We start from the raw sequence: 14,437 nt of genomic DNA, 5'->3' as shown, positions 1-14,437 counted from the left end.
ATCAGCCTCACCCACAAAATGTTCATTGCAATGAGTCACTAGTTCAAGGTCTCTGGCACACCATCATCACTGGAATGCCTTTTGGACATCCTGCTATTGTGGGGCGGGGGGGGGGGGGGTAGGACCTGTGATTATTCTGCCATAACAGTCCCTTCTAGCACTCAAGAAGGTCACAGATGTTAGGATGTGTCAACCCAAGGCCAAGGATGTGAGTCTGGGCAGTAGCTGAGTCTTTAGCCACTGGGACTACCTTCTCAGGCTAGCAGCAGAACAAGCTCTGGTAGGCATAAGACATCCAAGCCAGGTACCATGCCTGTGGCAAAGGGTGGGGCCATTTCTCCCATGGGGGACAGGATCAACTGCTGCAGGTTTTTTGTTTTGATTGGCAATGTTTAAGTATAACCCATTTGAATTCTCCTGCCATAATGGGCTTTGCAGGTATTCCACTATCTATCTCTTTTTAGTAAGAGTTCCATGGTGATGGCACACGCCTTTTAATCCCAGCACTCTGGAGACAGAGGCAGGCAAATCTCTGAGTTCGAGGCTAGGCTGGTCTACAAGAGGTAGTTCCAGGACAGGCTCCAAAGATACAAAGAAACCCTGTCTTTAAAAAACAAAAGTATATTTATTACCCTGCAATCCCAGGGTAATGGTGGCAGGCCAGATTATAACTGTGCCTACATAGGCTAATCCAAACAAAAGAAAATGTTTCCGTGTCTTAACTCTCGTAAAACCACCATGTATTCACTGTATTGCCTAAAGAATGTTATGCTACTAGAAATAAATTTGAATTTAAAGTCAGCTATCACCAGGTGTGGTGATGTGCTTTACACCTTTAATCCCAGCAGTCAGGGGCCTGGTCTACTTACTGAGTTCCTGTCTCCGAATTAGTCAAATGCCTGCTATCATGATTCGTAATAAAGCGCTACAAATATAAAAGTGAGTGAAATTACATTTTAATAACTAGGTGGAGTTGAGAGCTAACTTCCATATAAAAATTCCAAAGCCACTTCCTAAGCCATTCAATAAAATACCAAGTTTATTCAAATACATTGTTACACATAAAACCCAGAATTTCCAAATGTGTTTTTTGTACAATCTCAGTCTCATAGTAAAGATATAAAACAGTATATAATAACTTACCAGAAAACAGAGTTGCACACAAAAAATTGTCAAGCCTTTTAAGGTAATACTCGGTATATGCTTGTTTAGGTTGGAATGTAAGTTTCGGTTAATAACACCAATCTTGGCCTGCTCCAGTTTTTAAAGCATGATAAACACTGATGAGAATGTTCTCCCACCTACCATGGCACTGCATTACTTTGGTTTGTTGCTCATCTGTACAAAGAAGTTAGTAGCCCCTTGAAAACTAACATTCTTTACTAATATTTACATTTAAAAACAGCACTCAGTGTGACCTATGTGTCTGTTAAAAACTGAACACTACTCCATCACCTCCACTCCATCTTCCAAATGGCCTCAGTATATAACTATGCTGGATAAAATCTGATCTTTTTATCAATGCAATTTTTTTTTCTTTTGCATTCAGCATCCTGCTGGCATGTATGCCTACATGCCAGAAGAGGGCACCAGATCTCATACATGGTCATGGAATCACACCATACGGTTGCTGAGAACTGAACTCAGAACCTCTGGGAGAGCCATCTCTCCAGGCCCTAATGATAGATTTCTAAGCATTATAACCTTGACTTTAACACAGCTTTAGAATGAATCTAGGACCTTTGAAATAAAATCCCCAGAGCTCAGGATTCAAGAATAGCCCATTTGGGTATTTTAATGACAGTGAACTAAAATTATACTGCAAACATCATGCTAGTCCTTGTTAAGGGAACTAAAGGTTGTCTTACTGAGTTCTTTTAAAATTAATCCAATTATGGCAACTCATAATTCCCAGTACTTGGGCTGTAGATGAGACCATTTTAAGATATAGTTTACATGAATTCTATTAAATGAATCATGTCAACATGATTGTCATACATGTTTCATATACTTTTTATGTAGGAACAAGATTAAAACACTACAAAAGCAAAATATATTCTTGTTTTGCTGCTGGAGACAAGGCAAGGGCTCCGCTTTGTTTTTAACGTTTTTGTTTGGTTTGTTTGTCAATACAATATCCAGACAGACCCTGACTTGAGATTCCCTAGCCATTAAACTCAGATTCTAAACACAATGTTTATATAAAATAAGTACTAGACACTTGCTTTATCCAAAAGCTCTATCCGGAATGAATGTTCTTGATTTATGTTTGACCAAAAAGATGTTTAAGCAATCCTAGCCTGAATCTTTTTCCGCCTATATCTATACACTGAAAAGCTTCAAATCACATCAAGATAGATATGTGGGTCAAGGATCTTGTTATTTTTTTCTAATCTAATATCTACATATACAAAGAACTGCAAAGCTACTGTAGCATGTTATAGTAAAAAAGAAAAAGATGCTTGTTAGACAGATTTACAATTTTGACTATCGAGCCAATATAATACTCAAATCAAAAATAATTCTCTAATCTGATTTGAATAATCTTTCAGATAATGTATCATTTCTGGCACCATTTCTATCCAATCATGGAAGGTTTACCATATATATATTCTATCTAAGTTTGCTACTTATGCTACCCAACTTCCATTTAGCAATGGTTAGCCTCTGCTAAACAGGAGAAGCCCACTTAAAACTGTTCATTTGGGTTTTCAACGAGATACTATTTTCAACATGATTTCCTTTAACAAATATAAAGTGTAGCATACCATATTTTTTAAGTCATTTAAGTTATTAGATAAACTTTGGTAAACAGACAAAGAAACCTCAGAGAAACATATTGAAGTGATTTCATTTAGGAAGGTGATTATGTGTTGGCTGAAAAAGAGTATCAACATTAATATCACTGAAATCAGGGAAACTACAGCAATATTTAAAATTTTAAAGAATTCGAGTTCTTTTTCATTCTTGTCAGGCCAGGAACATGGCATCCTTTTTGAAGAAATTCTCATTTCAGGAACAACTGCTTTCTTAATATATCCAATTTCTGTTCTGCTCCACTCTTCCTTTAATACTTTGCTTACTCGAGGATAAATTTCTACAGGCTGGACCTCAGGAAGTGGTCTCCGTTTCAACATCTGCACACGTTGGCGGACATCATCAATTTTTTCTAGGAATTTAAGTGGAGACTCATCTTGTAAAGCTGTAGTCTCTGCCATTAACTCGAGCTGCTGTTCTCTGATCTCCTTCACCCTTTCGATCTGCGGAGTGTATTCCTGATTGATCAGCTTGCCAACGTCGCAGAGAGCTGCCAAAAAAACTTTCTTTTTCTGTTCTAATGTATCACTAAGCTCCTTAAAATACTGAAGAACAAATTCCAAATCACCTTGAACCATTTTTTCAGAATGACACTTCTGTTCCTCAAGCTTTTCAATAAGACGGGTGATGTCTGTCCAGTGTGTGTCGGTTAACTGTTTAAACAACTTCTGAGGTGTATCCTTTTCTTTCAGATAGGCACTTTGAAGGTCATCTATAGGATGACCATGATGTTGGCCTATAGTAAGACAATGGCCACAAACTAATTTTTTATCTAGCAAGCAATAAACATTTAATGGCTGCCTGTAGTGTTCAGGGCAGGTGACAACATCGGGGTGGTCTTCTTGCTGGTACTTTTCAATAATTGCTCTCAATGCAAAATTTACAGGTAAGGATTCTATACCACTTGAAGAAATTTCAATAATACTTCTGCAGTTAGGACACTTGAGTGGAATTCGCAAAGGCCTCCATATATAAAAGTTTCCAGTTGCCTGAAGAACATTTTCTAAACAATTTCTACAAAATGTATGAGAGCATGGTAGAACTCGAGGATCTTCGAAAATACTGTAACAAATGGGACATGTTAACTCGTCCTCAAAATTGTGCATTTCCTGTCAAGAAAAAAAAAAATTAAATATATGTAGCATACATCTGGCATTCTATGTAAGGTTTTAGGCATGACCTTCAAATTAAATGAAGTATTTGCCATTTAAAAGAAAAGCATTTTTAGATGACTTTGCAGTTCAACTCCTAATACATACTGAATAAGAAGACCATCTAAAAGTATTCCACTGCTGGGCAGAGGTGGTGCACACCTTTAGTCCCAGCACTTGGGAGGCAGAGGCAGCAAATCTCTGTGAGTTCGAGACCAGCCTGGTTTACAGAGCTAGTTTCAGGAGAGCCAGAGCTGTTACACAGAGAAACCCTGCCCCCCACACAAAGAAAAGAAAAAAAAGGGAAAAAAAATCCTTGAAATTAGTGAAACTGATTTTATATACCAAAGACTAATATTCAGTTAAAGTCAACTTAATAATTACAACTACTATATGCAAGTCTTTACATTATAAGATACTAAAGTAAAATGGCACTTTGTGATGTATAAAAAATTATTCAATTTAAAGGGGGAAAAAATGTGATTTTTTTTTCTGAGATAAATGCTAGGGCTGCAGGCACAAGGCATCACAACTGGTCCAGTAATTCTTCTAAACTCTTATCTTTTCTAGAAATTACTATTAAGATCAGCATACAGCAATTCCTATTTTTCTCTCTCTTTTCCTTTTGTCCTTTTGTAGTGCTAATAATCAAACTCAGGGCCTTGTACATGCTAGGCAGATACTCAACCATGAGTAGTTACACAGCCCCAGATTCAGACCTATACTGCGGTTTTCTAAAGCAGTAATTTTAACCTGAAAATTTAAAAGGGAAAAGTTCATTGACAATAAAAAAAAATTTGAAAGATGAGAGTTAACAATGGTGACAAGTAATGACTGAAAAAATGAGAATCTAAAATAAATGGTAAAAGAAAATAAAGGATACCATTCATCTCTTTCCTTCGTTTAAAATGTTTGAGAGGCTGAAGAGATGGCTTAGTGATTATGACTGTAAACTTGCTCTTCCAGAGGATCAGAACTCAGCTCCCAGCACAGAAAGAGGCTCACAACCACACACAAAACCAGCTCCAGGGCTGAAGAGATGGCTCAGCAGTTAAGAGCATAGCCTGCTCTTCCAAAAGTCCTAAGTTCAATTCCCAGCAACCACATGGTGGCTCACAACCATCTGTAATGAGGTCTGGTGCCCTCTCCTGGCCTGCAGGCATACATGTAGACAGAATATTGTATACATAATAAATAAATAAATATTTTTTTAAAAAAAGCTCCAGAGTATCCACTTTCCTAGTACCTCTACATGCCTGCCCCACAACATATACACATACACGCACACACATAACTAAAAATGACTTTTTAAAAATGTATCTCAAGAATAGAAAGAGGAATCCAGCAATAGTTCAGAAACTCATTTGACAGAGGGTGGACATCCATAAGCTGTTAATATTTCCAACAGAAGCTAGAAGATCTGTAGCCTGGTTTTATAGTTTCCCTTTTGTTCCCAGCAGCAATAAACCTCAAAACTGCCTAGCCTCCAGCAGGGAAAAATCAATTAAAGAACCTTCAACAAATCCTAGAAGTTCTTTTGTTTTTTTGAGATAGAGTTTTTCTATGTAGACTTGGCTGTCCTGGAACTTACTGTGTAGACAAGGTTGGACCAGGCTGGTCTCGAACTCACAGAGATCCACTTGCCTCTGCCTTCCGAGTCCTAGGTGTTCTTTACAAAGACTATAAAAGCTGGCAAAACCTATATAAAACTAGTTCCAGATTAGAAGTTTATAAGAACAGGGCTAGGCTTAATAGTGTGTATGTGTAGCATGCACAGAGATCTGGCATTTTGTCATCAGCAAAGAAAGTTTGCAGCCACAACATTTGAAAGAACCTTTCATCTGGTTAGCCATCAGTGAAGATTGCTAATATCCTAGAGTAAGTGTCTTTTTAATTTAACTACGGAGGCATTTTTACCTTGAGCACTTTACGAGATTTTATAAGAATTTCTGTAACATATTATATATTAGAATGTAAGCCTCCCATTAGGTCAGAAATAGTATCTAAATAGCAGTCTTTAAAGCAATCTGGGCTTTTTAATAATAAACTCTGTTAGAAGCAATGAAGAGCCCATCAGAAAATATATAATGTATTGTCTGACTGACAATATTCAGGATCCATAATTAGCCAAGTTGTGGCATGTAGAGACTAAGTCTTGACCTGCACAGGATTCCAGGAAACTAATGATTGGGCAACAGTACAGAGACAACAGCCACTGTAAAGAAATGCAAGTAAATGCACGCCTAGAAGCCTTTACAACTTCACCCCACACCCAGTAAGTCACACAAACATACCAAGAATAACAAACATGTTTCTCAAAGTACCAATGATGTCAAAATACACAAGGAAGGAATACAGAATAGTTCTTTGAAAGGAATAAAATTTAAGCAATGGACATACATTTGATCCAGATTTAGTATCATTGCTATTTGGTGTGCAGGTAGCAAAACTGGAAGACATTAGATTTTAGGACTAGTTTGCTTACACATTAAATAGCCTCTAGTATTATTAAATCTTCAAAGTTCTATTTTATATCTCTCACAGAAATCTAGGGAGGGGTTGGAACATGACTCAGTGGGTAAACCATTTACCAATGTAAGTTTGAGGACCTGAGTTTGGATCCCCAGAAGCCATGCAAAGCTAACATATTAATAAACCAAGCACTCAGACACCAAGATGGAGGTAGAAGTGAAAAAAAAAGACCAACTCTACAAGAATTAGAAGCAGTGGCGTACATAGTTGTACAAACATAAAACACTCAAAGATCTCTGAGAATCCATTTGATGACCCAATAGCTCAACCTTTATTGTTAAGAAGTTTCCAAGCAAAGTATCAGTGGTTTAACACTGAACTCTACAAGAAAATGAAGCAATACCAAATACTGATTTACCAGACTGACATTACATTGGGCGGGGAGGGGCGGGGGACACACACTAAAATTTCCCTTAGTAAAGTCAAAGCTGGGTGTAGTGGTGCCCACCTGTAATCCTAGCACCCAGGAGGCAGAGGCAGGAGATCTGAGTTCAAAGCCAGCCTGGTGGACAGAGTGAATTCCAGGGCAGCCAGGGCTACAGAAAAACCCTGCCTCAAAAAAAAAAGAAAAGAACAGAAAAAGAAGCCAATACTCAATAAAAATGTTAACTGTTTATTATCTTGAATGTGAGTCAGATGTGAGTATGCGCATATATATGTGCATCTCAGTAAGCATGGGATCAGAGGACAACTTTCAGAAATCAGTTGTTGACTTCCTCCATGGATTCCAATAATTAAATTCTGGTAATGAGGTTTATATGACAAGCACTCAGTCACTGAGTCATTTTGAGCCCAAAAATATGGGGGAAGAAACTTACATACATTAAAAACATATTATTTAGAAGTACAGACGTGAAGGTGAGCAGAGAGTCAGTTGCATGCCTTTTATCCCAAGTACTTGGGGAGCAGAAGCAGTTGGACTCTCTGCGAGTACAAGGCAAGCCTGGACTCACAGTGAGTCCCAAAACAGGCAGAGACACATAGTAAGAACCTATCTCAAAAAAAAAAAAAGAAAGAAAGAAAGAAAGAAAGAAAAGTGAAAACTAAAAAACAACGTTAGGAGATGAATATGATACGTTTTAAAGAACAAGAACAGGGAGTAGAAAAAAGTATCTGCCAACTTTTAATGCTAAATTATCTCATTTAATCAGCATACAGCTAAAAATGTAACAAACTATTAAAAGAAGACAGATAATCCTACAAGAGGCCAGGCAGAAATGTATCATGCAAACCAAGAAAACATCAACAATGGAATACAGCAGAAGGATTAAAAGCTTAAAGCCAGCTTTTCAACGCGGTGACCGAGAGGAAGACGCCAGCATGCAGATCTTTGTGAAGACCCTGACGGGCAAGACCATTACTCTTGAGGTTGAGCCCAGTGACACCATAGAGAATGTCAAGGCCAAGATCCAAGACAAGGAAGGCATCCCACCTGACCAGCAGAGGCTGATATTTGCTGCAAGCAGCTGGAGGATGCCGGACCCTGTCTGACCACAACATCCAGAAAGAGTCCACTTTGCACCTGGTGCTTCGTGTGCATGGTGGCATCATCGAGCAGTCCCTTCGTCAGCTTGCCCAGAAGTACAACTGTGACAAGATGATCTGCCGCAAGAAGTGCAGCCACACCAACAACCTGCGCCCCAAAAAGAAGGTCAAATAAAGCTGGGTTCCTTAACTGGCCCATGACCCTGGGACCAAATAAAGTCCCCTTCCATCGAAAAAAAAAAAAAAGTTTGAGGCCAGCCTGAGTTATATAAATGGGACCCCAAAGAACACAGTAATTTCTAAAAAATAAATAAAATGACGAAACTTGTAAGACCACAGTTACCCTTTATACATGCTGTTCTGTAATATAACCTAGCTGCTACTCCTTTTATCAAGAGATGAAATCTATGTGCCACCACCACCCCCAGAAAATCTGTAGAGGACAAATGACTGCTTTGAGCAACGCTCGGACTTCCAGAGCATTGTGTATCAATTCCTTTTCTGTTGTAAAACACTATGACCAAGGCAGCTTACAGAAGACAGTTTACCCTGGCTTACGGCTCCAGAGGGTTAGAGTCCACGACAGTGGAGCAGCACAGCAGCGGGCGGCTGGAGTAGGAAACCAAGGGGTCTTTAACAGCTGTAACAGCAGCAGGCATGGGACAGAGCAAAGTGAAAAGTGAGGCAAGGCAAAGCTCTCAACTCTCAAAGCCAGCACCACTAACACCTTCTCCAGCAAGGCTGTATAATCTCTACAAGAGCGTCACCAACTGGGGACCAAGTGGCATGTTAAATGCCTAATCCCACTCAAACCCCACTTACCAACTAGCAGCTATGCAACAAGTCTAGGCTACCTGGACTTTCAAAAACAGCACTAAGATGCCAAACATATTAGTAAAAAGGCCGTCTTGGAAATAGCTGGCCAAGTTTTCAAATGTTATACAAAACCAGATAGCCAGAATACACACCAAGCAACAAGGAATGCTACTGTTAAGACAATATTACAAAACGTGCATAAGTTCAAGAAAGAAAAAGGTTTTATCCCACAATCTGGTACCTGTGTGACTTATTCACATCTAACTATAAAAACATTAGCAAAATCTCTAGTTAAAAAAAAAAGCAGGTAGCCGGGCAGTGGTGGCACACACCTTTAATCCCAGCACTCAGAAGGCAGAGGCAGGCAGATCTCTGTGAGTTCGAGGCCAGCTGGTCCACAGGAGCTAGAACAGGCTCCAAGGCCACAGAAAAACCCTGTCTCGAAAACACCAAAAACAAACAAAAGAAACAAAAACAACAACAAAAAAGCAGGTATCGCCAAGTATAAAGAGAGAATAACAGACCCACTAAAAAGAAGCTATAGCTAAGCACAGTAGAACACACCTTGTCCACCCCAATTGCCCCAGAGGCCAAGACAGAAACAACATTTCCTAGGCCAGCCTAGGGGAATAGAGCCAGAACTCATTCAAAAGAAAATCAGGAAAAGCAGAATAAATTAAGTGGAGAAATTTTTAAGAAAAACTTACTAGAGTTTAAAAAAAAACAACAAGTTACAGGTTGGCGGTGGTGGCGCACACCTTTGATCCCAGCACTCAGGAGGCAGAAGCAGGCGGGTCTCTGTGAGTTCAAGGTCAGCCTAGTCTACGAGAGCTAGTTCCAGTACAGACTCCAAAAGCTACAGAGAAACTCTGTCTCAAAGACCAACCAAAACAAAGCAAACAAAAAAACCCAAAAAACCAAGTTACTGTGTCGGTAATCTCTATAGGATGACCACCAATCTCTAGTCCCTCGGGTACCCCAATTCCCCTCCTCTTGAATGTGAATTAGACATCGTGACTCCTGCCATACAAAATGCAGAAGTAATAACCTGTTTGAAGGATTCTTCTCCTCTGCCCTCAGAGTTCCCAAGACCTGATGCTATAAACATTCCAAGGTCATTTGGTACTGTTAGGAGCCAGTACATTTAAACCAAATGTTTAACAAGGAATAGAAACCAGTAAACAAATATGTGAAGACGCTTCAGACCCCAAAATCCACAACCGCTGCGGGAGCAATAGCAAGACACCTAACCTCAAGACACCTAACGAAGTCACTCTGCATTCCTGAATTGGGGACAAATCGTGATGAGGCAATGCATTAACACAGGATCCTAACTAAGAGAGAAACAACACTGCTTGCACTGAGAAGAGGAAAGATACATAGAAAAAGAACAGAAGCAGGAAGAGCCTACACTAGAGTTCTTGCATCGCCCTGCAGTAATACATCTCACAATCTACACAAAGTCAGTGTTCAAATCACAGAACAAATCCAAATGACTACCACTGACCCAGGACAATAAAGCAAACTACGTGTGAAATTTTACAAGTTAGAATGGGGAGGGAGGGTCAAGGGTAAGTTCTTTCAAATGATCATGAAACAATTTCTCATTCATCTGTCCCAGAATACAAGTATGCAAATTTCAAGACAATGTAGTACGATCCCAAAAACCTGCAAAGATAATACAAACTAAAAAGAAACTAATTTCCAAAAATGAATACTTTATAAACTCCTGAGCGCTGAGCTGTACTACAACACAGCGAAACATTATACTTTACAATCTCTGAAGAAATCTATTTAGCACACCCCAGAGCTCAGTGACTTACTTGCCACAGGGCTTCTGGTGAGTCAGCCAGAAGTCTGGGAAAAAAGTCCAGTGGTGCTACAGCTAAGACTAAGTTAGGGCTTTGTGGCCCTAACTGATAAAAGCCTCTTCGTGAAATTACAGACTTAATTCAGAGCTGCTTCTATTAACCAGTACACGCCTTTAACCCTAACACCTGGGGCGTAGAAGTGGGCAGGACTCTGTGAGTTTGGGGTCAGCCTGGTCTAATTCTAGGACAGCCAAGGCTACACAAAGAACCCTGTCCTGAAAAACAGAAACAAAAAAAAAAAAAAAACTTCAAAGTGAAAATATATTTGATGGAAAACACACTTGCTGAAAGACGATGTCCACATAGATCCCCAAAGTCAAACTTTCACTTCACCAAGCTAAATTCAGGACCTTGGGTCACAAGAAATGGATGTAGATGGATGTTAATGCTGGGCAGGAATGAACCTGCAAACGTATAAAATATAAAGTGCACACACCATTTGTATGCATGCCTTCAGATGTCCAGGCAGTCTTGTAAAACTTTACATAAAAGTGAAAATTTTGCAGGGCAGTGGTGACGGCACTTGTCTTTAATCCCAGCAGAGGCGGGAGAATTTCTGTGAGTTCAAGGACACCCTCATCTACAAAGCAAGTTCCAGGACTGCGCTCTAACCGCTAGAATCCAGTTTGCGAGCTTCCGGCAAGGGGCTGGAGGTTGAGGAAACACACGCAGAGACAGACAGACACACGGACCTCCAATCAGTGGTACAAAGGCCCTTCTTTAATGGCACCATGGAGGCTTAAATACCCTGCAGACAATGGCCAACAGGTGAAAATCCCATCCTCTGATCCTCCAGGCAAAGCACAGCTTTTAGTAACTTCAATTAGAAGGCTCTAGCAGGGAAGAGCAGCTGAAGGCCAGGAACCCAATTGGTTCTAACACAGGACAGCTAGGGCTGTTACAGAGAAACCCAGTCTCAAATCCACCCTGCCCACACATACACAAAAGAAGAAAATCTTTTAGTAAGGCACTGGTGGCACCTTTAATCCCAGCACTCCACAAGGCAGAAGCAGGTGGAGCTGTAAATTTGAGGCTAGCCTGGTCTACAGTAAAAGTTCTGGGACAGCCAGGGCTACACAAGAAGCCCTGCCTTGAAAAAAAAACCAAGGGGCTGGAGAGATGACACAGAGGTTAAGAGCACTGACTGCTCTTCCAGAGGTCCTGAGTTCAATTCCCAGCAACAACATGGTGGCTCAAAAACCATCTGTAATAAGATCTGGTGCCCTCTTCTGACCTGCAGGGAGACATGCAGGTAGAACATTGCATATATAATAAATGAGAAAAAAAAAAAAGGTGAAAGTCTTTGAAGTCAAATGACAGTTGTTTCTCACATCACACCTCCTCCATAGGATCGTTAGAATTTTATAGACAACCAATATACATCTTTTTTCAGGATATTTTAAATTTTACATCACAGTCCAGACCACACACTGTAAAAATGTACTGACTTTTCATCATATACACCTAACTTACCGGAGCTTACCTGGTTTGTTGATCTCCTGATCTGGATACTGAATATACTTTATCTTCTCCAACTTTTCCAGGTTCTTTTGTTATTCTAAAATTAAAACAATTGAACGTTTCAGATTTTGTAAGGAAAAAAAAAGAGAAAAATTGCATAGGGAAGGTTGTTCACGAACTGTGCGGCTTATCTACACTATAGTCCGATGGTTGGTTGGCTATTTTTGTATTTTTGTTTTGTAGTGACACCAACAGCCTGCAGGGAACACAACTTTCATCTGGAAAACCTCAACAATTTTGCCACACAAAAGGACTTTTTTCAACATAAGGCATCTGTGAGTCTGGACCGTTTTAACCAAAAGAATGACGAGAACTAAACACGGTTCGGCTTGATGGCTTTGCAGAGACCAGGTTTGCCCTCGCCGAGGACCTGGACTCGCTAGTTTACCAGGATGGCCTTGAACTCACAAGGATCCTGGCTCTGCCCCCGCGCTGGGATTACCGGGGTCCACTATCGTGCCCAGCTACAAAGTCTGGGCTGTTGAAACTCAGCAGAACCGCGAAAAACACCCGCGCGCATCCCCAGTTCGCAACTAAGAACCTAGGTTATCCCCACCAACGCGCTTCCCCCGCGTCCCACTCCGGTCTCTGCAATGCCGTGGGTCTCAGTTTCACCTACGAAGGTGCCCATCTGTAAAATGGGCAGAAGCTCTACGCGAACCCCAAACAAAGAAGTAGCTCAAGATGGCAGTCGTCCCCGCCCCTCCTCCGGGATGTGCCGCCTTCAACCGTCCCGCCTGGTCCTGCGGGGTCCCCTCGGCTCACCCACCGGCCGCCACCGACCGCCAAGAGCCCGCCTGCAGCTCCGCGCCGCCGCTCCCCACGGCGCGCGTGGGGCGAGAGCAACGACCACGGCGACCAGCCCCGCTTCCCGCTCCTCCGGTCCCGGGCGGATGCAGCCCGGCAGCAGGGCTCGAAGCCGCCCCGTCGGAGCCCGACGGGACCCGGCGCGTACTCACCGCGAGGCTGGCGACGGCGCGCGCGGCGGAGGCTCCGGGGCAGCCTGGAGCGACGGTGCGAGCCACTCGCCCGAGTCTTCAGCGGCCCGGGAGGGGCGGAGCCTGCGGGCGCCAGCGGCTTTCGCCCGCGCCGCCTCGACCAATGAGAGGGCGCGGGCGGCCTTTGAAAGTCAACGGCCACGGGCCGGGCGCCTGCGCGCTGGGCGCCGCGGAGGGGCTCGGCTGGGTCGGGCGAGCCTCGGGGGACCGGGGTCGCGGCTCGGAGCTGGAGGGCCGGGGGCTGGGATGGCGCCGGGGCCGGGGGGTGGGGCGAGCGGCCCGGGACGCCCGCGGCTTTTGGAGGCGGCTCGGCCCGACTGCTTATTACTGGCGACCACGCCCGCGCGCGCTGGCCCGGACCACGCGGAGCCTTCCATTGTTGCCTCACGGGTTCCTGGCTCCTGCCGGCCGGTGAAGTCACCGCCTGGAGGGCACGGCCTCCGCCCGCCCCGCCGAGGCCTCGGAGCCCGGGTCCCCCTCCCGCCGCCCCAACTAACTCGGGCGCGCTCGGCGGGACTGGTGCCTGCTCCCCGCCCTGTCCCCGCAGGCGGTCCCCGGCCGCCCACCGTCGCCAGCTCGAGGGACCGGGGAGCGCCGTAGTCGTCTTCCCGCCCGCTCCCCGGTCCCGGCTCCCTCGTCCCGAGTGCACTTCGAAGTCGCACTCACTCCCGAGTTAGGTGCACGCGCGTCGCATCTGGCGTTACCAGAACTCCCGAGTCTTAGGCTTTCTATTCGGGAGATCTCAGAAATCAGTAAGAACGGAAACCAAGATAATATTAGCGGAGGCCTGAGGCGCTCTCAGCCGTCCTCACCGATTCAGTTACCTAAGGTGGAAGTGTGGATCCCGGGGACACCCGCAGATAGATCCGCCGATCCGCTTTGCAGATCTGTTCCAAACTTTGAAGTCAGCCTGATGGCTGTTTAACTTCGCCATCATACTAGGCTGCGACTGTCTTCCCAGAGCGATACACGCACTACAAGTACATGTTTGTTTGTTTCTCCTAAGAAATTGTGTCTTGGAGAGGTGGCCCAGCAATGAACAGGGCTTCCTTCCCTTGATGAGGACCGGGGTTAGGGTCCCCGTACCCACACGGCAGCTCACAGCGGTCAGCAGCCCCAGTTACAGGGTATCCCGTGCAGTCTTCTGCCCACCCACTCTGCCGGCAACAGGCGTGCATTTGGAGCATCCACACATATGCAGATCAACATGCGCGCAGTTTTTTAAAAAGATTTTAAAGTCTTTTAA

General features: G+C 43.3%; 1 protein-coding gene across 3 annotated transcripts; it reads right to left on the bottom strand.

The window, feature by feature from the left end:
• Positions 1–1,021: 1,021 nt before the first annotated feature.
• Trim59 (tripartite motif containing 59) lies at positions 1,022–13,278 on the bottom strand. Of its 3 annotated transcripts, XM_087899457.1 has the most exons (4): positions 13,153–13,278; positions 12,156–12,230; positions 7,933–8,133; positions 1,022–3,926 (listed from the first exon to the last, which is right to left on the bottom strand). In XM_087899457.1, the coding sequence occupies exons 3-4, from the start codon at positions 8,038–8,040 to the stop codon at positions 2,712–2,714; spliced, it is 1,323 nt and encodes a 440-aa protein (XP_087755583.1). In that variant the 5' UTR covers positions 8,041–8,133; positions 12,156–12,230; positions 13,153–13,278; the 3' UTR covers positions 1,022–2,711. The 3 variants fall into 3 exon arrangements, with proteins under 3 accessions (XP_087755583.1, XP_085538612.1, XP_085538611.1); XM_085682486.2 differs by lacking the exon at positions 7,933–8,133 and having other exon boundaries at positions 12,146–12,230; XM_085682485.2 differs by lacking the exon at positions 7,933–8,133.
• Between the last annotated feature and the right edge of the window lie 1,159 nt (positions 13,279–14,437).

Source organism: Myodes glareolus, chromosome 20, assembly GCF_982192425.1.
Source record: "Myodes glareolus chromosome 20, mMyoGla1.1, whole genome shotgun sequence".
In the NCBI taxonomy this organism is placed as follows: domain Eukaryota; kingdom Metazoa; phylum Chordata; class Mammalia; order Rodentia; family Cricetidae; genus Myodes; species Myodes glareolus.
The sequence above is the reverse complement of the archived record's forward strand: the minus strand, read 5'-3'. Positions and strand labels throughout refer to the sequence as shown.

Bases quoted from the DNA above. Each gene is read 5' to 3' on its own strand.
- Trim59 (XM_087899457.1), bottom strand. From the start codon at position 8,040: ATGCACACGAAGCACCAGGTGCAAAGTGGACTCTTTCTGGATGTTGTG. The intron at 3,927-7,932 runs GTGGGATGCCTT...TTTTCTTGACAG, and splicing joins TATCAGCCTCTGCTGGTCAG to GAAATGCACAATTTTGAGGA.